At 43.0% G+C, this 21729-nt stretch overlaps 1 protein-coding gene across 3 annotated transcripts in view; it reads left to right on the top strand.

Annotated features, from left to right (window-relative positions):
- Window positions 1-21729, top strand: part of SH3PXD2A (SH3 and PX domains 2A) — a 337450-nt gene that overhangs the window by 67267 nt on the left and 248454 nt on the right. For all 3 annotated transcript variants that reach the window (XM_077258689.1, XM_077258687.1, XM_077258686.1), the window contains exon 2: window positions 5068-5148. In XM_077258689.1, coding sequence (XP_077114804.1) covers window positions 5068-5148 — 81 coding nt within the window. The remainder of the gene's footprint in view (window positions 1-5067; window positions 5149-21729) is intronic.

Here is a 21729-nt window from a genome sequence, read left to right as displayed (position 1 = left end):
CCTGCAGTGCCAGACGTGTCCCACTGTTTAAGCCAGTACATGTCCGGGCCCGTCTGAAGTTTGCTAGAGAGCATTTGGATGATCCAGAGGAGTTTTGGGAGAATGTCCTATGGTCTGATGAAACCAAACTGGAACTGTTTGGTAGAAACACAACTTGTCGTGTTTGGAGGAAAAAGAATACTGAGTTGCATCCATCCAACACCATACCTACTGTAAAGCATGGTGGTGGAAACATCATGCTCTGGGGCTGTTTCTCTGCAAAGGGGCCAGGACGACTGATCCGGGTACATGAAAGAATGAATGGGGCCATGTATCGTGAGATTTTGAGTGCAAACCTCCTTCCATCAGCAAGGGCATTGAAGATGAAACGTGGCTGGGTCTTTCAACATGACAATGATCCAAAGCACACCGCCAGGGCAACGAAGGAGTGGCTTCGTAAGAAGCATTTCAAGGTCCTGGAGTGGCCTAGCCAGTCTCCAAATCTCAACCCTATAGAAAACCTTTGGAGGGAGTTGAAAGTCCGTGTTGCCAAGCGAAAAGCCAAAAACATCACTGCTCTAGAGGAGATCTGCATGGAGGAATGGGCCAACATACCAACAACAGTGTGTGGCAACCTTGTGAAGACTTACAGAAAATGTTTGACCTCTGTCATTGCCAACAAAGGATATATTACAAAGTATTGAGATGAAATTTTGTTTCTGACCAAATACTTATTTTCCACCATAATATGCAAATAAAATGATAAAAAAACAGACAATGTGATTTTCTGGATTTTTTTTTCTCAGTTTGTCTCCCATAGTTGAGGTCTACCTATGATGTAAATTACAGACGCCTCTCATCTTTTTAAGTGGTGGAACTTGCACTATTGCTGACTGACTAAATACTTTTTTGCCCCACTGTATATACATTACTAATAAAGGCAAATAGATAATTCTAGCTACCACCTAATTTTCAGATATCTGGTGGGTACAATGAAAGCAGATACCTTTCAGATGACATTTCCAAGTGCCTATTATTAGCGGTGCTTTGGAAGGTCTCCTGCGTCCGATCCAAGACTGAGATCCTTGTGATTACACAAAGACACAAATCTGTCATATCAAGCTTTTAATAACACAGGGATTCAGTTTTATTCCTGTAACACCTGACTAGTTACTATTGAGTAACCGTCGTTTTAATTTTTATTTCGTAAATCACTAGTAGACCAGGAAATAAGCAATAACCAGTGGTTCCTTGTTTCTAAACATAATTCATTTATAGAAAAAAGTGGCAAAATGATCGTGCATGAAGGTTTGTACTTTTTTTTACCGCTTTAGAACTGCCCATTGATTATGCTTTAGATTACACACCTTGGGCACCTGCTCCCCCCTTGATCCACATTTGGCAGCTATACTAAGCGTCTGTACTAAAAATAATTCTTTTAATTAAATTGATAACCTCTTAAACTGGAGAGGCAATTAAGGGCTATTATACATTTTACAGCTGTTATGAAGCCAAGATAAATCCTTTGGAAATTGTGCTTGTAAGTCCCCGCGATTGCTGTGTTTTCCATAAAACACCTATGGATTCTGTGAGGTTTCCTTTCCATGGAGATGTCGTTAACTGATCCAAAGCTGTTTGAGAACTTAACAGGCTGAAAGTTTTACTTTTTTAATCCTGCTTGGCCGGGATTCTGACCCTTAGAAACTGTGCCTGCAGCGAGTTTTTGGCAGAGTAAATTTTTAATGATAGTAACAGTTTTGGAAACTATGTCATTTATTGGTTGCTAGATACTTTGGTCAAAAGTCTAGTCATTGATTTGATGTTCCTGAGATGTTTTACAACTATAGCTCCATTGTAACCTGAAATGTTCATGTTGACCTTATGTCATCAAGTCATTAGCAAATTTTAGGGCTTTGAAGACCATATTACTTTAAAAAGCCCATTAACATTTTATTAGTGAACCAAACCAATTTAGGCAGGATCGGCACACTATCGAATATTTATGGGATTCTTACCACCGTCCTCCAATAATTCCTACTGGAAGACATTTCAGTATGTATGTTCATGGTGGAATCAGGTGAAAATGGCTGTGTGCTGAGAAAGCAGCCTCAACTAAAGACCCTCATCTATAAACCAGGGCAAAGTGTAGTTATATTGTTCATCTCTATGGAGGACTGGTTACATCCATGCATCGACAGTGCCCGTGTAATGCTCAGAAGTAATTTGAGCACTTACTGTCAAATTTAAACTTAGATAAACCCTAATTGTTGGGGGCCACAATTGTGGGTCCCCCCTTGTTATCACCTTATTGATAAAAGACCCTTGTAACTAAGAAAAGGTTTGTCCACAGTGGAAAATTTGCGGAGTCTTGTAAAAATAGACAGCATGTAAAAAGATGATTGGTCAATTATAGGTAATGAAATTAGTATGAAAATAAGGCCACATTCACACGTTCAATACTCTGTCAGTATTTTACATCAGTATTTGTAAGCCAAAAGCAGTAGGGTGTGTTCTTCTTTGCACATTTAATTTTCGGTGTTAGTGTCATGTATACTTCATATATTCCCTACTGTAAACCTTATTTGGGACCAGTGAATATACATTTTGTTCCAGTTTGGACCCAGTAAATCAAATTGTCAGCAGCCAATAGGAAGCTTTTATAGCACCCCAACTATCCACCTAATGATTAGTGGAGGTCTGAATTATGAGACCCCTGCCAATCACAAGAATAAAGGAAATGCAGTGGTGGTGTGGCACTGCATTCGCTTCTGCTTTTCTTTGTACTTTGGCTGTTTTCACCACTTAATTTGAATGGGGGGGAGAGACTCCGAAATTCTCTGCACTGCCTTATGGCCTGGTGTGTGCAGATAAAAACCACGGAATAAGGTCAAATTCATGAGTCAGTGATTTTTCACTTCCTCAAATAAACCAACCAATTTTCCTCAAGGTGCAGGATTGATTTTTCATCAGTTTTTAGTCTGCCTCCATTCCCTCCATTTGTGTCTCACTCGTGTTTCTCAAATGCAAAAATTGATGTAGGTTTTCCTAGCAGCCAGTCAGTCTAAAACAGACAGCACCTTATGCAACATGGATGGCACACGTGTGCTGTGCATTTTTATTTATTTTTTTTAGGTCCCAATTCACTAGAATGAACAAATTTGGCTTCGAGAATTGCACCCAAGTGAGAAATGTCTCCATTTGTTTTGTATGCAGAGCAGACCATCGGTTCGCCCAAAAAATAATAACATAATGTCATGTGAATATCTCTATAGAGTATAATGTGTCAAAGTGCATTGACACCACTCATATGACAAACGCATGGAAATGAAGCCTTAGAAGCAGCACCATATTGGCACTTGACCCCTTTCATTCTCTGGTCCAACCGATCGAACCCCCACTGATTATAAAGGCGATACGCCATCACTTTATAAGATATTAAGTAAATTAACTTTAAAATTAATTAGATCATATTGATTCATGTTCTAGAAGGCCAGTGCTCCAAATATCCCTAATGTTGTCACTGAGCAGCTGTACAAATGGGGCCAGATTGTCCTGTAGTGGAAGTCACATTTGACGCTTAGACAAAACTTGTTGTGACAGCAGGAAGTATCTTTTACATAGCGACTGTCTTGTTGAGCTGGTTGTGTCATGTTTCGTGGTGTTATTAATTGATTTATGTGTTTTTCTGGGAGCTACTTTTTTGCTTTTCTTTTTATATATCGACATCTGTCATTGTACAGCAGCAGACGTTGCTTGAGATGAACATGAAATACCTACTAGTCATATGCATGGTACCAGCCGGTCATATGTTCCAACAGCTGCTAGCAGATAAAGCTGCCTATGTGCTCCTAATATTGGGATGTGACCATGAATACTTGATATATTGTTACAGTTTCCTCTCTTGTCTTTGTAGTCTACATTCGATAACATAAATTTGTGGTCAGAGATGGATCCCAGCCGTTGATAGATGGTGAATTCCTGTTGACATCAAGAATTTTGGAAGGAAAAAAATGGGCAACAAATGCACCCATGTGTAGAAGTGCAATTATTCCACACAGTTCATCATACCTCTGACAGCATTACCATCTCTTGCTTCCAAAACCATTTTGGATAAATAGAACTTGTAGTACACATGGGCTAAAAAGTCCCATACTTTGGGTACAAAATATGGAACCAAAATTAGCTTTTTTATTTTCATTTTTTTTTAGTAGCTACAAAGTTTACTATATTTTATATGAGAAATTGGTATATCGTAAATTCTAATACAAAATCTATACCGGCCCTTTTCTAGCACACAGATGGTCAAATGTGTAACAAACTTATTAAGAGCATATTACTCCTGTCCTCTCTTCATAGACATTCTGATCTTAAGAAAATGTCACCTAATGATTTTTGCTACAACCCAACTTGTAGAAAAAAAAAGGAATCTGCTAAAATGATACAGACCCAGAGCTAGAGTTAGAAAATTTAGAACATATTAATTTCTAAAAAACATTTACAGTAAAATTAAAAAGTATGTAAATGGTCTTGAATATAAATTATTTTGTTATTTTGTCCTTATTGTTTATTTGGAATCTATGCAAACTTCTGTCTCTCCATGGTAACAGACCACAAATAAAACCTTTTTTTTAGTCAGATCATACAGTTGTATAAAACTTTGTCCATTTGTTTCCTTTTCTACTGTTTGTATGTTAATGAGAAGTGGGTGAATATAGGAATATGTAGTCTTTATCTCCAGAGACTAATAGATCCGCATATGTGCTGTAAACATACTGTAAATTGAATTTTAACCATTGGATCAATATACAGTACATACATCTTTAGGGTAAAAGATTTCTATGTTCTTCTTCCCTGTTAAAATAACGAGATTGAACTTTTCCATCCTCTATAGGAAAAGGTAAGTATATGTGTATTCCCAATGTGTCGCCAATGTTTCACTATTTCTACATTTCATAAAATATGCCTTTTTTCCATTTGTGTCTTAGTCTCTAGTTATTCCTCACAGGTTACTGATGTATGTTACTCTAGTGTCGCATGTGCTGGAAAATATGTCATAAAAAAGTTTCTATCTCTCCTGTCTTTCTACAGGTGTATATCATAAAGGTAACCTGGTCGGATTCCATGCAGCATGTCATCTACCGAAGATACAGCAAGTTCTTTGATCTCCAGGTATATTTGTTGGCTACAGTATTTAAAGTACATGAAGTCTGCTCCATTATGTCCTCTTACTGGGGTTGTCCGGTCTAAAACTACAAGAGTGCAGTCACTCTATGTGACTGAAGACTTGTGAATAGTGATGAGGGAGTATACTCATTGCTGAGGTTTTCCTGAGCATGCTTGGGTGATCTCCGAGTATTTCGGTGTGCTCGGGGATTTAGTTTGTCGACGCAGCTGCTTGACTTGCGGCTGCTAGACAGCTTGAATACATGTGGGGATTACCTGTTTGTCAAGCTGTCTAGCAGCCGCAAATCATTCAGCTGCATCGACATAAACTAAATCTCCGAGCACGCTGAAATACTCGGAGACCACCTGAGAATGCTCGGGGAAAACCCGAGCAACGGGTATACTCGCTCATCATTACTTGTGAATCCTCACATCGTGCACTTCAGGCTTGCTCAATGCAAGTGTACTAAGCACAGCCAGACAAGTCTAGTCAGAATGTGATCAGAAGTAGGCAAATCACTCCTGGCAGTGGTACCGGAGAATCCTCACAGCTGGCAGTGCGCACAATGTGAGGATTCGCAAATCTGCACTCACCTAGAGTGACTCCAGGCTTGTAGCTTAAGACCAGAGCGGACAACCCCTTTAAGGTGGCTGTACACCTTCGACTGAGAGTGCATATATTCTCATGTGAGAGGCGGAATAGGCTGCCCCTGACACCTCTGGCGGCTTATCTCCATTGAAAATAAAGGGGCAGGTTTGTTGAAACACAGGATGCCTGATCTTTTTTTTTTTCCACTGACATCTTTCACGCACATTTTGACTTATTATCGAACAGATGGTTGGTTGGTTTTCCAAAAACCTTTGGTTTGGTTGACACGAGTCTAAAGTGCATGGCCACATTTAGAATCTCCAAAAAGGTTGAGGCACAGTAGGGACACAAAACCTTGAAAATGGGGAAATAAAACATTTGTTAGGCTGCATAGCCTCATGCACCTCAATCTGAGTGTTACATGTAATGATTTTACCTAGACACCAGGGGTTTATCCTCAACTTGGTCACTGTGGGGATAAGATGTCACTTACAGGGAACTTGTCACCAGGTTTTTCCAATGTAAAGTGTGCCAGCACCTTTAAGCCCTTTTTTACAGAATTTTAGTATGCCATATGTATGTCCCTAATTCCCTATTCAAAGTACAAAAAAGACAAGCATCCTGGTCTTGATCCGGCGCCTTCTCCATTCCTTCACTCACTGTCGTCCTTCCATTCTTCGTGTGGATGACGCGTCCTGCGTCATCCACACAATGTCCCCATCGTGCTCCCGTGCAGGCGTACTTCTGTCTGCCCTGCCACAGAAAGCACAAAACACTGTAGTGAGCATACGCCGGCTTTACCTACAGGTTATCATCACTCTTGGCCTTTCCTGGCGCATGCGCATTACAGTGCTGTGCTCTGCTCTCGGCAGGGCAGAGAGAAGTGAGTGTGCAGGAGTGTGATGGAGGACACTGTGTGGATGATGTAGGACTCATCATCCACATGAACCACAGAAGTAGGATGGTGATCGTAAGAGAAAAGAGGAGAGCCAGGATTAAGACCAGAGACACCCATCGGAACGGATCACCCCGTCTGTGTGTATGTTAAAATTGCATAAATACAACATACTAAAATGCTGTTAAAAAAAAGGGACTTGAAGGTGCTGGATCTACTTTATATGGGGAAAACCTGGTGACAGGTTCCCTTTAGCACAAGCCCATAATCAGCTGAGTGATCATTCCCAATCATTGGCCCATGTAAATATAGGAGCAATTAGCTGATTAATGATCAAAACATTAATTTTTCAGCTGATCAGATGGTATGGAAAACAAGTGATCATATTAATGATTAGTCGTCCCCATACAGTTTGTATCTGTGGATATAAAGGGCTTTAAATGAGCTTTAATAACCTTGCTGTATGGGTTTTTTCGGTGCCCGTTATGGGCTAAAATCTGCCATTCTAAACCCATCTTTAGAGAGAGGGGTTAGCTTCACATACATTTCTTGTGTGTTAGAGTCAAGTGACATTATTATCATATATTCTGGATTATATGAATTTTAATGTACCGCAATATGTATTTTAAAAATGGAATGTCTGTACTCCAGCCTTCAGTCTATGTCTTTTAAAGTATATGGACCAAGTGAATAAAATAACTGTATCAGGTAAGTGGCTCAAATTATTACTCTCGCATACATAGCTAAATAATTCAATGCCATTGGAGTAGATTTTAGCGAAGCCTGATTTGCAGTAAAATAGGATGATGAGAGTTGTAAACTGGCTGAGCCAATTCAATTTTAAAAATGGAGTGCATGACCCCTCCGACCAGTGAAAGGGTTAAAGAATAATGGGTAAATAATCGCATTTTAGACATAGCCATTTCCTTTGTAAATACCTAGAGAAGCCTATCTTTATATTAGCATGGCTGAGGATTGTGTGGGCTTTTGTGAACACATTTAATACCCTGGATCCATTTTTCTAGAACATGTTCGCCCAGTCTCCTGGTCTTTCCTGGTAGATTTGAAAAAGTTCTCATCAGGCTTGGCCTGTCAATGGGGTTAGTGTTACTGGCAGGAAACGTTGTCTCAGGATTGGAGAATAAGTCCTGAAAGCTTCTATTGATAAGTGAATGGGTGCCTAGCGTCAATGGACGGCACCCACTGCTTTAATGTTTTGCCCTATACCATGTGGAGTAGAGTTAATTACGCATTTTGAGCTTAACCCTTTTTATACTTTGCAGTAGACGTTGCCAAGTCCCTATTATGAGTTGCTGCATATCGCTCTCAGAAGACGATTCCACTGCATTTTAGTAGGAAATAGGAATTACACTTACAGAATCTGAATGAGATGGTGCAGGTGACGCTACAGAAAGCGTAAGGGACTATTCACACCGCCAGACTGTCGTGAACTGGTCTTCCTTGATACGCTCTTTTATCGATAACCTTGCAATCTTAACAGGCTGGATAAATGAACATAGTGCTCTTTAGTCGGATAAAATGATCTTTTGTGCTGCACAAAAGATCTTCATTCTCGTCAGCACATTGTTCTGTGCAAACCGGACTCGTGCTGTCGAGAAAAATGGCAACCTGCGCCCACTAAACGATCTATCATAGATGGTTCTGTGCGATCTGCGTGTGTAAACAGGTTGTTACACGACTGATCAGCAAGTTGGATCGCCTGTTTAGTGTCTACGGTGGGATCGTGTTAATAAAACTTAATAAAATGAATAAAAAGGAGGAGGAATAATAATTTTGGGCCCAAAATTCCTCCATATTATGGCATAGTTCAAGTAGCACACATCTGCTCGCCTAATCTCTAGTATTACAATCCTACATCTCTCCGCTGCTTTGTGTTGCAATGACAACCAGTGTGGCCTGATGATTTCATTACTGACGTCATACTGAAAGTGAAGTCGTTTTTTTACGTGTTTCAGACTAAAAAAAAAAAGTCCTTAATTATGGACATAATCTTTTATTCATGATTTGGGACTTTTTTTTAGTCTGAAACGCGTAAAAAAACGACATCATTCTTGGATTCATGGTGAGGGCCAATTTTAGCTGTCTGGAATAAACATTTTTGAAATATTTTAATCAATAATTGGCTGGAAAATCTTCTACTTGTTATGCAGTCTTTGGCCACAAGGGGCAGGAGTGTAATTTCCGTTTTGATAATTATTGAAAACCCCAAGTAAAGTGAGCTGGACTACACATGTTTGCATATTTAAAGGGACACTCCATCCTGGGACAGAAAAAGTGACTATGTTTTTCATGTGCTGCCACCATAATTGGTGCCCTCCGTTTGCCTCCATCCTCGTTTTCTACTCAGATTTGCGTTTTGTTTCTCCTGCTTTCAAGATGATCACAGCAGTGGCGCAGGGTAATGCAGTGGTAAGAATAAACCATGCCTCCCCTGTCTTTCTGGTGTTGCAGCAGCCATCTTTGAAGAAAGAGGAATGGATCGCCAGACTGAGCCGATCAGTCAGCAGATGGCAAAAAAAGGGCACCAGGAAGGGTGACCATACATGAGAAACGTGTAGTCGCCTTCCAGACGCTTTAACGCTTTTGTGGCTGCTGAGACCTAACCTGAATTATTGGGCTAGTCAAGTTCATGTCACTGTGCAGCTCTGAGGGCTCGGCCGGGTGTCGTTACCTGCACTATTCCCAACCACAAAACAGACCAAAATGGTGCATGATGTTTCTTATATCACATATACCCCACATTAGTGTGGAAATTCGCTTTTATACCCTTACATACTACCGTTGTGCAGTGTGCCGTCCGTTGTTAGCATGGAAGGCACAATGACCAAAAATACTTTCTACTAAACCCGGCTGACTTTCTAGATTCTGGTTGAATTTCTGCAAATGCCATTCAAAAGTCCCCAACTTGTCTACTGCAGTTCTGCGGCGTGTGACCCTACCCTTAATATATAATATAGCGAGCAGGCTGATAGCGGGACGCAGAATATCCCGTTGACTTCCTCTAAGAACGCTGGCATAGATGGGAATGTTGAGGCTTGTTTAACAAGACATTAGATATTTAGATTTACGGTAAATACACATTTCATCATGGCAGACATGTCGTAATTGGGATTTTTGATATTGTAATTTGCAAACTTTAACAATCCTGCTTGAACTTGCAGGTCATATGTTTGGTGCCTGTTAATTATTGGTGAGGGTTTTTGTACTCGTATTCTCAAGAATGTGGAATATGCTTCTCCAGGTAATACTTGGCATTTGTAGATCAAGACTTTAGCCAGCTGTTATCGTTGCCAAGAAGATAGGCCTGTTTCTGATAGTAAGGACAGTGGGGGGGGGGGGGGGGGAGTCATTACCGCACACCTCTGGGTAATTCATCACACCCCCCTTCCCACATCCTTTGTTTTTACAGACATTAGCTGCTTCAATATGTGCAAGATTTAGATGCAAACATTAGATGTAAAATTCTAAAAAATTGTAATTGTCAAAAAGAATTTAGACGTAAAAATTGGTGAGATCCCCCCCAAAAAAGATAGGAATTGTAGGATGGAGTCCACACTACAGTACAACAAATGAAGGAGACAATCAGATACACAATGCTTTGCTGGAATGGACCAAGAGTATACAAATGTATCTGCACAATATAGTCATTTTTGTTGTGAAATTGGATTTTGGGCTCCCCCGGTGGCCACTGGTGGAATTGAACTGGTGTGCATCATCCTCTCTGTTCACCTGTTTCCATCAGGATGTGGGAGTCGCTATTTAACCTTGCTCCTCTGTCACTTCCATGCCGGTCAACATTGTAATCAGAAGCCTTTCTGTGCATGTTCCTGCTGCTAGACAACTCCCAGCTAAGTTGGACTTAGTCCTTGTTTGTTTTTGTATTTTGTTCCAGTTCACAGCTGTAGTTTCGTTTCTGTGTCTGGAAAGCTCTTGTGATCTGAAATTGCCACTCTGATGTTATGAGTTAATACTAGAGTCTTAAAGTAATTTCAGGATGGTATTTTGATAGGGTTTTCAGCTTACCATGAAAGTGCCCTTTCTGTCTTCCTGCTATCTAGTAAGCGGACCTCAATTTTGCTAAACCTATTTTCATACTACGTTTGTCATTTCATCTAAAATCACCGCCAATATTTGTGGGGGCCTCTGTCTGCCTTTCGGGGAAATTTCTCTAGAGGTGAGCCAGGACTATATTTTCCTCTGCCAGGATTAGTTAGTCCTCCGGCCGGCGCTGGGCGTCTAGGGATAAAACGCAGGCTACGCTACCCGGCTACTGTTAGTTGTGCGGCAGGTTTAGTTCATGGTCAGTTTAGTTTCCATCCTTCCAAGAGCTAGTTCGTATGTTTGCTGGGCTATGTTCTCTTGCCATTGAGAACCATAACAGTTTGACCGGCCCAAAAGGGTTAAATTAATTGACAGAGAAAGGAGAGAAAAGAGAAGTCTGCTGAAGATTTTTTTTTTTTTTTCTCAGTTCTGAGTGTGCTTGTAATTGAATCTCTTGCAAGTCTGCCTATATTGCAGCCTTTCTCTCTCTCTCTCCTTCTAATCCTGGAATGGCTCTGTGTTCACCTGTTTAAAATGGATATTCAGAGTTTAGCTGCAGGTTTGAATAATCTCACCACGAAAGTTCAAAACTTACAAGATTTTGTTGTTCATGTTCCTATATCTGAACCTAGAATTCCTTTGCCTGAATTTTTCTCGGGGAATAGATCTTGCTTTCAAAATTTCAAAAATAATTGCAAGTTGTTTTTGTCCCTGAAATCTCGCTCTGCTGGAGATCCTGCTCAGCAGGTCAGGATTGTGATTTCTTTGCTCCGGGGCGACCCTCAGGATTGGGCTTTTGCGTTGGCTCCAGGGGATCCTGCGTTGCTCAATGTGGATGCATTTTTTCTGGCCTTGGGGTTGCTTTATGAGGAACCTCAGTTAGAACTTCAGGCGGAAAAGGCCTTGATGTCCCTATCTCAGGGGCAAGACGAAGCTGAAATATACTGCCAGAAATTCCGTAAATGGGCTGTGCTTACTCAGTGGAATGAGTGCGCCCTGGCGGCGAATTTCAGAGAGGGTCTCTCTGATGCCATTAAGGATGTTATGGTGGGGTTCCCTGTGCCTGCGGGTCTGAATGAGTCCATGACAATGGCTATCCAGATCGATAGGCGTCTGCGGGAGCGCAAACCTGTGCACCATTTGGCGGTGTCTACTGAGAAGACGCCAGAGAATATGCAATGTGATAGAGTTCTGTCCAGAAGTGAACGGCAGAATTTTAGACGAAAAAATGGGTTGTGCTTCTATTGCGGTGATTCAACTCATGTTATATCAGCATGCTCTAAGCGTACTAAGAAGCTTGATAAGTCTGTTTCAATTGGCACTTTACAGTCTAAGTTTATTCTATCTGTGACCCTGATTTGTTCTTTATCATCTATTACCGCGGATGCCTATGTCGACTCTGGTGCCGCTTTGAGTCTTATGGATTGGTCCTTTGCCAAACGCTGTGGGTATGATTTGGAGCCTCTTGAAACTCCTATACCCCTGAAGGGGATTGACTCCACCCCATTGGCTAGCAATAAACCACAATACTGGACACAAGTAACTATGCGGATTAATCCGGATCACCAGGAGATTATTCGCTTTCTTGTGCTGTATAACCTACATGATGTGTTGGTGCTTGGATTGCCATGGCTGCAATCTCATAACCCAGTCCTTGACTGGAAAGCTATGTCTGTGTTAAGCTGGGGATGTAAGGGGACGCATGGGGACGTACCTGTGGTTTCCATTTTATCATCTATTCCCTCTGAGATTCCTGAATTCTTGACTGAATATCGTGACGTTTTTGAAGAACCTAAGCTTGGTTCATTACCTCCGCACCGGGAGTGCGATTGTGCCATAGATTTGATTCCGGGTAGTGAATACCCTAAGGGTCGTTTATTTAATCTGTCTGTGCCTGAACATGCTGCTATGCGAGAATATATAAAGGAGTCCTTGGAAAAGGGACATATTCGTCCTTCGTCATCTCCCTTAGGAGCCGGTTTTTTCTTTGTGGCTAAGAAAGATGGCTCTTTGAGGCCGTGCATTGATTATCGGCTTTTGAATAAAATCACGGTTAAATATCAATATCCGTTGCCACTGCTGACTGATTTGTTTGCTCGCATAAAGGGGGCCAAGTGGTTCTCTAAGATAGATCTTCGTGGGGCGTATAATTTGGTGCGAATTAAGCAGGGGGATGAGTGGAAAACCGCATTTAATACGCCCGAGGGCCACTTTGAGTATTTGGTGATGCCTTTTGGTCTTTCAAATGCCCCTTCAGTCTTTCAGTCCTTTATGCATGACATTTTCCGTGATTATTTGGATAAATTTATGATTGTGTATCTGGATGATATTTTGATTTTTTCGGATGACTGGGACTCTCATGTCCAGCAGGTCAGGAGGGTTTTTCAGGTTTTGCGGTCTAATTCCTTGTGTGTGAAGGGTTCTAAGTGCGTTTTTGGGGTTCAAAAGATTTCCTTTTTGGGATATATTTTTTCCCCCTCTTCCATCGAGATGGATCCTGTCAAGGTTCAGGCTATTTGTGATTGGACGCAACCCTCTTCTCTTAAGAGTCTTCAGAAATTTTTGGGCTTTGCTAACTTTTATCGTCGATTTATTGCTGGTTTTTCTGATGTTGTTAAACCATTGACTGATTTGACTAAGAAGGGTGCTGATGTTGCTGATTGGTCCCCTGCTGCTGTGGAGGCCTTTCGGGAGCTTAAGCGCCGCTTTTCTTCCGCCCCTGTGTTGCGTCAGCCTGATGTTGCTCTTCCTTTTCAGGTTGAGGTCGACGCTTCTGAAATCGGAGCTGGGGCGGTTTTGTCGCAGAGAAGTTCCGATTGCTCCGTGATGAGACCTTGGAGACATATTTGAGGTGTTTTGTGTCTGCAGATCAGGATGATTGGGTTGCTTTTTTGCCTTTAGCGGAGTTTGCCCTCAATAGTCGGGCCAGTTCTGCCACCTTGGTGTCTCCCTTTTTCTGTAATTCGGGGTTTCATCCTCGATTTTCTTCTGGTCAGGTGGAGTCTTCGGATTGTCCTGGAGTGGATGCTGTGGTGGAGAGGTTGCATCGGATTTGGGGGCAGGTAGTGGACAATTTGAAGTTGTCCCAGGAGAAGACTCAGCTTTTTGCCAACCGCCGGCGTCGGGTTGGTCCTCGGCTTTGTGTTGGGGACTTGGTGTGGTTGTCTTCTCGTTTTGTCCCTATGAGGGTTTCTTCTCCCAAGTTTAAGCCTCGGTTCATCGGCCCGTACAAGATATTGGAGATTCTTAACCCTGTGTCCTTCCGTTTGGACCTCCCTGCATCTTTTTCTATTCATAATGTTTTTCATCGGTCATTATTGCGCAGGTATGAGGTACCGGTTGTGCCTTCCGTTGAGCCTCCTGCTCCGGTGTTGGTTGAGGGCGAGTTGGAGTACGTTGTGGAAAAAATCTTGGACTCCCGTGTTTCCAGACGGAAACTCCAGTATCTGGTCAAATGGAAGGGATACGGTCAGGAGGATAATTCTTGGGTGACTGCCTCTGATGTTCATGCCTCCGATTTGGTCCGTGCCTTTCATAGGGCTCATCCTGATCGCCCTGGTGGTTCTGGTGAGGGTTCGGTGCCCCCTCCTTGAGGGGGGGGGTACTGTTGTGAAATTGGATTTTGGGCTCCCCCGGTGGCCACTGGTGGAATTGAACTGGTGTGCATCATCCTCTCTGTTCACCTGTTTCCATCAGGATGTGGGAGTCGCTATTTAACCTTGCTCCTCTGTCACTTCCATGCCGGTCAACATTGTAATCAGAAGCCTTTCTGTGCATGTTCCTGCTGCTAGACAACTCCCAGCTAAGTTGGACTTAGTCCTTGTTTGTTTTTGTATTTTGTTCCAGTTCACAGCTGTAGTTTCGTTTCTGTGTCTGGAAAGCTCTTGTGATCTGAAATTGCCACTCTGATGTTATGAGTTAATACTAGAGTCTTAAAGTAATTTCAGGATGGTATTTTGATAGGGTTTTCAGCTTACCATGAAAGTGCCCTTTCTGTCTTCCTGCTATCTAGTAAGCGGACCTCAATTTTGCTAAACCTATTTTCATACTACGTTTGTCATTTCATCTAAAATCACCGCCAATATTTGTGGGGGCCTCTGTCTGCCTTTCGGGGAAATTTCTCTAGAGGTGAGCCAGGACTATATTTTCCTCTGCCAGGATTAGTTAGTCCTCCGGCCGGCGCTGGGCGTCTAGGGATAAAACGCAGGCTACGCTACCCGGCTACTGTTAGTTGTGCGGCAGGTTTAGTTCATGGTCAGTTTAGTTTCCATCCTTCCAAGAGCTAGTTCGTATGTTTGCTGGGCTATGTTCTCTTGCCATTGAGAACCATAACACATTTTATACTATGAGTATGTATTAACTAAAGTTAACTCATTAGTAGTGTTGAGCGATACCTTCCGATATGCAAAGGTATCGGTATCGGATTGGATCCGCCGATATCCAAAAAATATCGGATATCGCCGATACCCGATACCAATGCATATCAGGCCCTGGGATCCATATTCATGTATAAAATAAAGAATAAAAATAAAAAATATTGATATACTCACCCCTCCGACGGCCCCGGCTCTCACCGGTCCAAGCGTCTGCCTCCGTTCCTAAGAATGCAGAGTGAAGGACCTTCGATGACGTCGCGGCTTGTGATTGGTCGCGTGACCGCTCATGTGACCGCTCACGCGACCAATCACAAGCCGCGACGTCATCGAAGGTCCTTCACTCCCTGCATTCTTAGGAACGGAGGCACCGCTAAGAGCCAGGGTCCGCCGGAGGGGTGAGTATATCAATATTTTTTATTTTTATTATTTATTTTTTACATGAATATGGATCCCAGGGCCTGAAGGAGAGTCTCCTCTCCTCCAGACCCTGGGAACCATACGCACCGCACACTTCCGATTCCGATTTCCGATATCGCAAAAATATCGGAACTCGGTATCGGAATTCCGATACAGCAAATATCGTCCGATACCCGATATTTGCAGTATTGGAATGCTCAACACTACTCATTAGGTGCCAAATATTTTCTAATACCTTCGCAACAGAGGTGCAAAATAAATAAAACAAAAACGTTTTTATTCCGCTTTGCAACCACTTTTACATCATGTTTCCACCTCAACATGAAAAATTTTATGAAAGGTCCTCTTTATAAGGGACTGTCATCACAGGAGGACTGTTCAAACCAAGACCCCTGCTCAGTGTTTATTGGCGGAACCAATCATTTACATACACCTTCCCACCTACTTGTTTTCCGTCGATCTCCACCCCTTCATCTTTAATTGACAGCTCTGGTTTCATAGGGCCAGAGAACGGTGGAGATAGATGGAAACCAAGCAGGTGGGAAGGTGTATGTAAGTAATTGGCCCTGTGGTGAAGCACCGAGTGGCGAGAATTAGTTTGAACAGTCATTCTGTGCTGACAGAGTCCCTTGCCCATCTTGCCCAAACACACCGCACAAAAAAACTTCATACACTTCAAAAAACTACTTGCTTTATATCTTCTTACTCCTACTGATTTCGGGGGACATATCTCCCAACCCCGGTCCCCCATCCACCAACTTCAACCGCTACCCTACCTCATATCAAAACCATACTAACCTTATTAATATTACTTGCACTCCCTCACCTCTCTCTTTCAATTGTGCCCTTTGGAATCCACAGTCTGTATGTAACAAGCATCCTTTCCTGCACAACTACTTTCTGAACAATTCTCTAAATCTGTTGGCCCTCACTGAAACCTGGATCCAGGACTCTGAGACTGTCTCCCCCGCTGCCATTTCTTATGGTGGCTTACAATTCTCCCATTCCCCGAGACCCACAAACAGACCTGGTGGTGGAGTCGGCATACTCCTGTCCCCACAATGCATGTTCCAGGTCATCCCCCCAGTTCCATCACTCTCATTCCCTTCTTTTGAGGTCCACACCATCAGGCTCTTTTGTCCCCTCTCCCTCAGAGTAGCGGTCATATACCGGACCCCAGGCTCACCCACCCACTTCCTGGACCACTTCTCAGCCCGGCTGCCGCACTTCATGTCCTCAGAACTTCCAACCCTTATTCTGGGAGACTTCAATATCCCCATTAACAGCCCCACTTCCAGATCTGCATCCCAGCTTCTATCATTAACCACTTCCCTAGGCCTCTCACAGCTCTCAACCTCTGAAACACACAAAGACGGTAACACCCTGGACCTGGTCTTTGTCCGGCTCTGTTCAATCTCCTACCTAGATAACTCACTGCTTCCCCTCTCTGACCACAACATTTTATCCTTCGCACTCACAATTCCTCCCCCGCCCCAGCACTCTCCTACCTACAACACATTCAGAAATCTATATGCCATTAACCCTCATACACTTTCAGACTCCTTACACTCATCATTGTCCCCAATCTCTTCTTTTTCATGTCCTGATCTGGCTGTACATCACTACAACGACACTCTTAGAAGCACCCTTGAACAAGTAGCTCCCCTCACCCTGAGAACCTCCAAACACAGAGTGAAACAGCCCTGGCTCACATCGCAAACCCGATTTCTCCAGCGATGCTCTAGGAGTGTTGAACGCTTATGGAGGAAAACACGCACACCAGAAGACTTCACACACTTCAAATTTATGTTAAGAACCTGTAACTCTGCCCTTCACCTCGCCAAACAGACCTACTACACCACCCTGATCTCCTCACTATTCAGCAACCCCAAGAAACTTTTTAACACCTTTCACTCCCTCCTCAGGCCAAAAGCACAAGATCCTATCACAGACATTTGTGCTGATGACCTGGCCTCCCACTTTATAGAGAAAATAGACAATATCCGTCAGGAAATCCGCTCTCAAACACCAAGTGCAATGACTCCCATCCCTCCCTGCATCTCCCCTGGCTCGCTCTCCACATTCGATCCCATCACAGAAAAAGAAGTCTCCAAGCTCCTATCCTCTTCTCGTCCGACTACATGCACTACCGACCCCATTCCCTCACACCTCCTCCAGTTTCTCTCTCCAGTTGTCACAACTCACCTAACCACAATCTTTAATCTCTCCCTCTCCTCTGGCATTTTCCCCTCCTCCTTCAAACACTCTATCATTACTCCATTACTAAAAAAAAACACCCTCGACCCATCCTGCACAAACAACTACAGACCGGTCTCCAATCTCCCCTTCATCTCTAAACTCTTGGAGCGCCTGATCTACTCCCGCCTTACCCGTTACCTGTCCACTCATTCCCTCCTAGACCCTTCACAGTCCGGTTTCCGCCCCCTACATTCGACAGAAACTGCACTCATCAAGGTGACCAATGACCTTCTGACAGCAAAATGTAACGGTGACCACTCTCTGCTCATTCTTCTCGACCTTTCTGCAGCTTTTGACACTGTTGACCACCCTCTCCTACTCTATAGGCTCCAGTCACTAGGCATTAAGGACACTGCTCTCTCCTGGTTCTCCTCCTGTCTTTCTGACCGCTCCTTTAGTGTTCTGTTCTCTGGCTCCACTTCAACTCCTCTTCCTCTCACTGTCGGGGTACCCCAGGGCTCAGTCCTTGGCCCCCTTCTCTCCTCCCTCTACACAGCCCCAATTGGACAGACCATCAGCAGATTTGGCTTTCAATACCATCTTTATGCTAATGACACACAACTATACACGTCTCCCCTGACCTTACCCCCGCTGTACTACAGAACGCCACTGACTGTCTGCCCGCAGTCTCCAACATCATGTCCGCTCTCTATCTGAAACTCAACCTCTCCAAAACTGAACTTCTTCTGCTCCCGCTATCTATTAACCTCCCTAAATCTGACATTTCCCTCTCCGTGGGTGGCACCATAATAACACCCCGGCAGCAGGCGTGCTGTCTGGGTGTTATGTTTGACTCCGATCTCTCCTTCACATCCCATATACAATCTCTTGCCCGGTCGTGCCGATTACACCTAAAGAACATCTCTAGAATCCGCCCTTTTCTTACCATGGAGACAACAAAAACCCTCACTGTCGCCCTGATCCACTCCCGCCTGGACTACTGCAATGCTCTATTAATTGGCCTCCCCCTTACTCGACTTTCCCCTCTCCAGTCCATACTTAATGCAGCAGCCAGGGTTGTCCATCTGGCTAACCGTTACTCAGATGCATCCGCTCTTCGCCAGTCATTACAGGATACAATTCACAGTTCTTGTTCTCACCCACAAAGCTCTCCACAGTGCAGCACCCCCATACATCTCCTCCCTCATTTCGGTCTATCGGCCTAACCGACCTCTACGCTCTGCAAATGACTTTCGACTAACCTCGGCATTAATCCGTACCTCCCACTCCCGACTCCAAGACTTCTCCCGTGCTGTGCCAATCCTCTGGAATGCTCTACCCCAAGATATTAGGACCATTCACAATTTACATAGTTTTAGGCGCTCCCTCAAAACACATTTGTTCAGAGCGGCCTACCACATTAACTAATCAAGGTCATTTTATATTTGTGTGTGTGTGTAGCCCTTTCACTATCTCCATCTATCCCCCACCCCCTGAAGATGGCTGGACCATCATTGTAAATACATCATTGTAAATACACACCTGTACTTTGTATCTCCCCCACCTCATTGTAGATTGTAAGCTCTCACGAGCAGAGTCGTCTTATTTTGCTTTATTATTGTATTGCTAACATTGTTACCTATGATTGTTGTTTGAAACTGATAAACTGTAAAGCGCTGCGGAATATGTTGGCGCTATATAAATAAAGATTCTTAATATTATTATTATCTAAAAGTCAACTAATGCAACAAGAAATACAACTGCTTCCACTGTGTGCCTTGTTCCGCCAAGGGGCAGGGATTGCCAAAAATTGGGCCCAGATATATTATTTCATTGTAGACACTTTAGCTGTTAAATGTTGTTTTTCTCCCCCAGAATGCATATTATACTAACTGTACAGTGATATCGAGGACTTAGCTCCTATAAAAATCATACCAGCATTGTACATTTTAGTTGTACTGCGCTTGAGAAAAGTACTTTTAATGCAAATAAAATGGCTTTGGTGCACCATTGTCATGGCCAAGGGCTCAGTGCACCATTACACCTCTGCAATTAGTATTTTGGGGACCTTCCCGCCTTTGACTTTCAGTGCTTGCCTGCCCAGATTGAGCGCTGCCTGAACTCCTCCTACAACATGTCTGTGAGTGCGGTGCATGTTCATTCCCTGGTTCCTCTCTGAAGCTGCTCACTTGCTATACTGCAGGGTTGTATCAGTGTAGAGAGCACCGGTCACAGAGAGGAGCCATGGAAGTGAACTCGTCTGCCCAAGAGGTGTCCGTGCCGGCACTGGCAGACATGCCTATATCACAGTTCATATGGTTTAATATTCGTTTTGCAGGTGACAGTTTCCGTTAAGAAGGGGTTGTTCAGTAGTGGAAAACCCCCTTCAAGGGTATCCTCGTTACCGCTGCAGATGTTGTGTATATAGTGCGATCAAAGCTTACATTTCACGCTTTCTAAAGAAAATCCACATAAACTCTTCAAAGGAACTTAACAAGTAAAACCAATCCTGGAGAAGGAGCGACAGGTTGCACGTGTGCAGCGCCACTCCATCCAACTCCACCTAGGTACAGACTGGTGGCCAGAGATGAGCCATAAGTGGGGATCCCAGTGGTGGGACCCACACCGATCTAACAGTTGTCTCCTATGTAGTGGAGGGGTCATAACTTTTTTAGGCTGGAACACCCCATTAATGGCTACTATTTAGTTCATGCAGAAAGCACTTTCTTACAGAGGATTGCCCTAACGTGCCATAAAAGACTTGAAAACCCATAAACCGTTCCGGTTCAGACCCTTGTGTGCTTTGCCTTTTTCTTTAGCTTTCTCCCTAATAAAAGCTTTAGAGAAAGGGTCAGCAGCATGTCGTTAATTGTTCCGACCTGAACGCAGACAGTATGATGCTATGTCCCGTATTCTGAACCGCAAAATCCTGTGGATCTGCACAGGATATTATGACTCAAGTAGAGTAACTGATCCCAGGTGTGGGACATTCTGATTCATACATGTGCCTTCTCCCATTACGGAAACCCATTTTTGTGCTTCATGAGAGGATAGTGATGAAGTTCTTTTTTAAATTGTCAGCATCACATCCTTTTTCAGAGAAATCCATGTCGTACATAGTTATTTTCTGCATAGTGTCACTCTGTCTTCTGGGAAATTTGCATCCCTTTGGCAGAAAAACTGGCAAAATTTGTGGTGGGCTGTCACATTTCACATTTATACACATGCGCCTTTCTTTCTTGTGACTAATTGAAGCCATTGATCTGTTAATCAGCATCTTAGATCCTGATCTTTTCCATCATCGGGGTTTGAAAGTGTCCATTTAGGGATAATTGTGTGGTTGTTCTGATGTACACCAAGAGGAAATTTCACTGACTCACACAAGGAAATTGGTTCAAAAGTTTAAAGGGAACCTGTCAAAATAATGAGATCCTTTACATTATTACATTAATGGGGCATTTCAGAGAAATTAGAAAGCCCATAGTACAAGACCCATGTGAACCTCCTGAATTGACTTCTCGCTGTGGAATAGTTTGTTGCATCTGCCCTTCTTTCTTTATTTTATTTGCTTATACAGCACCATTACTTCCACATCACTTTACATACATTATCATCATTGTCCCCATTGGGGCTCACAATGTAAATCAGTATGTCTTTGGAATGTGGAAGGAAACCGGAGAACCTGGAAGAAATATTGCTTTTCTGAAAGTCCTCTGAAGTATTCACACAAGATACTTCACTGGATCCCAAACTGCTTGAACTGGCCAAAAGCATCTTCCTCAAAATATTCTTAATGGGGAGAGGTTAAAAAAAATCACTGCCAGACCCCTATGGTAATAAAAGTGGTAATAAAAATGGCCAGGTATATTTAACCTATTCAACATCAAATAATATATTAAGGCTAGAAATTAGATCTCTGTATCATATTAAAGCCATGATACTAGGCTCTAACTAACAAAACAAAGGCCGCAAATCCAAAACGCGCGTCGGGTTGTGTTTCGCACTGAATATGACCCCCACCATATTATTATCAGGTACTGTTCAGATAT

The sequence above is a fragment of the Ranitomeya variabilis genome, chromosome 4 (genome assembly GCF_051348905.1).
Source record: "Ranitomeya variabilis isolate aRanVar5 chromosome 4, aRanVar5.hap1, whole genome shotgun sequence".
NCBI classification, from domain to species: Eukaryota; Metazoa; Chordata; class Amphibia; order Anura; family Dendrobatidae; genus Ranitomeya; species Ranitomeya variabilis.
The sequence above is the reverse complement of the archived record's forward strand: the minus strand, read 5'-3'. Positions and strand labels throughout refer to the sequence as shown.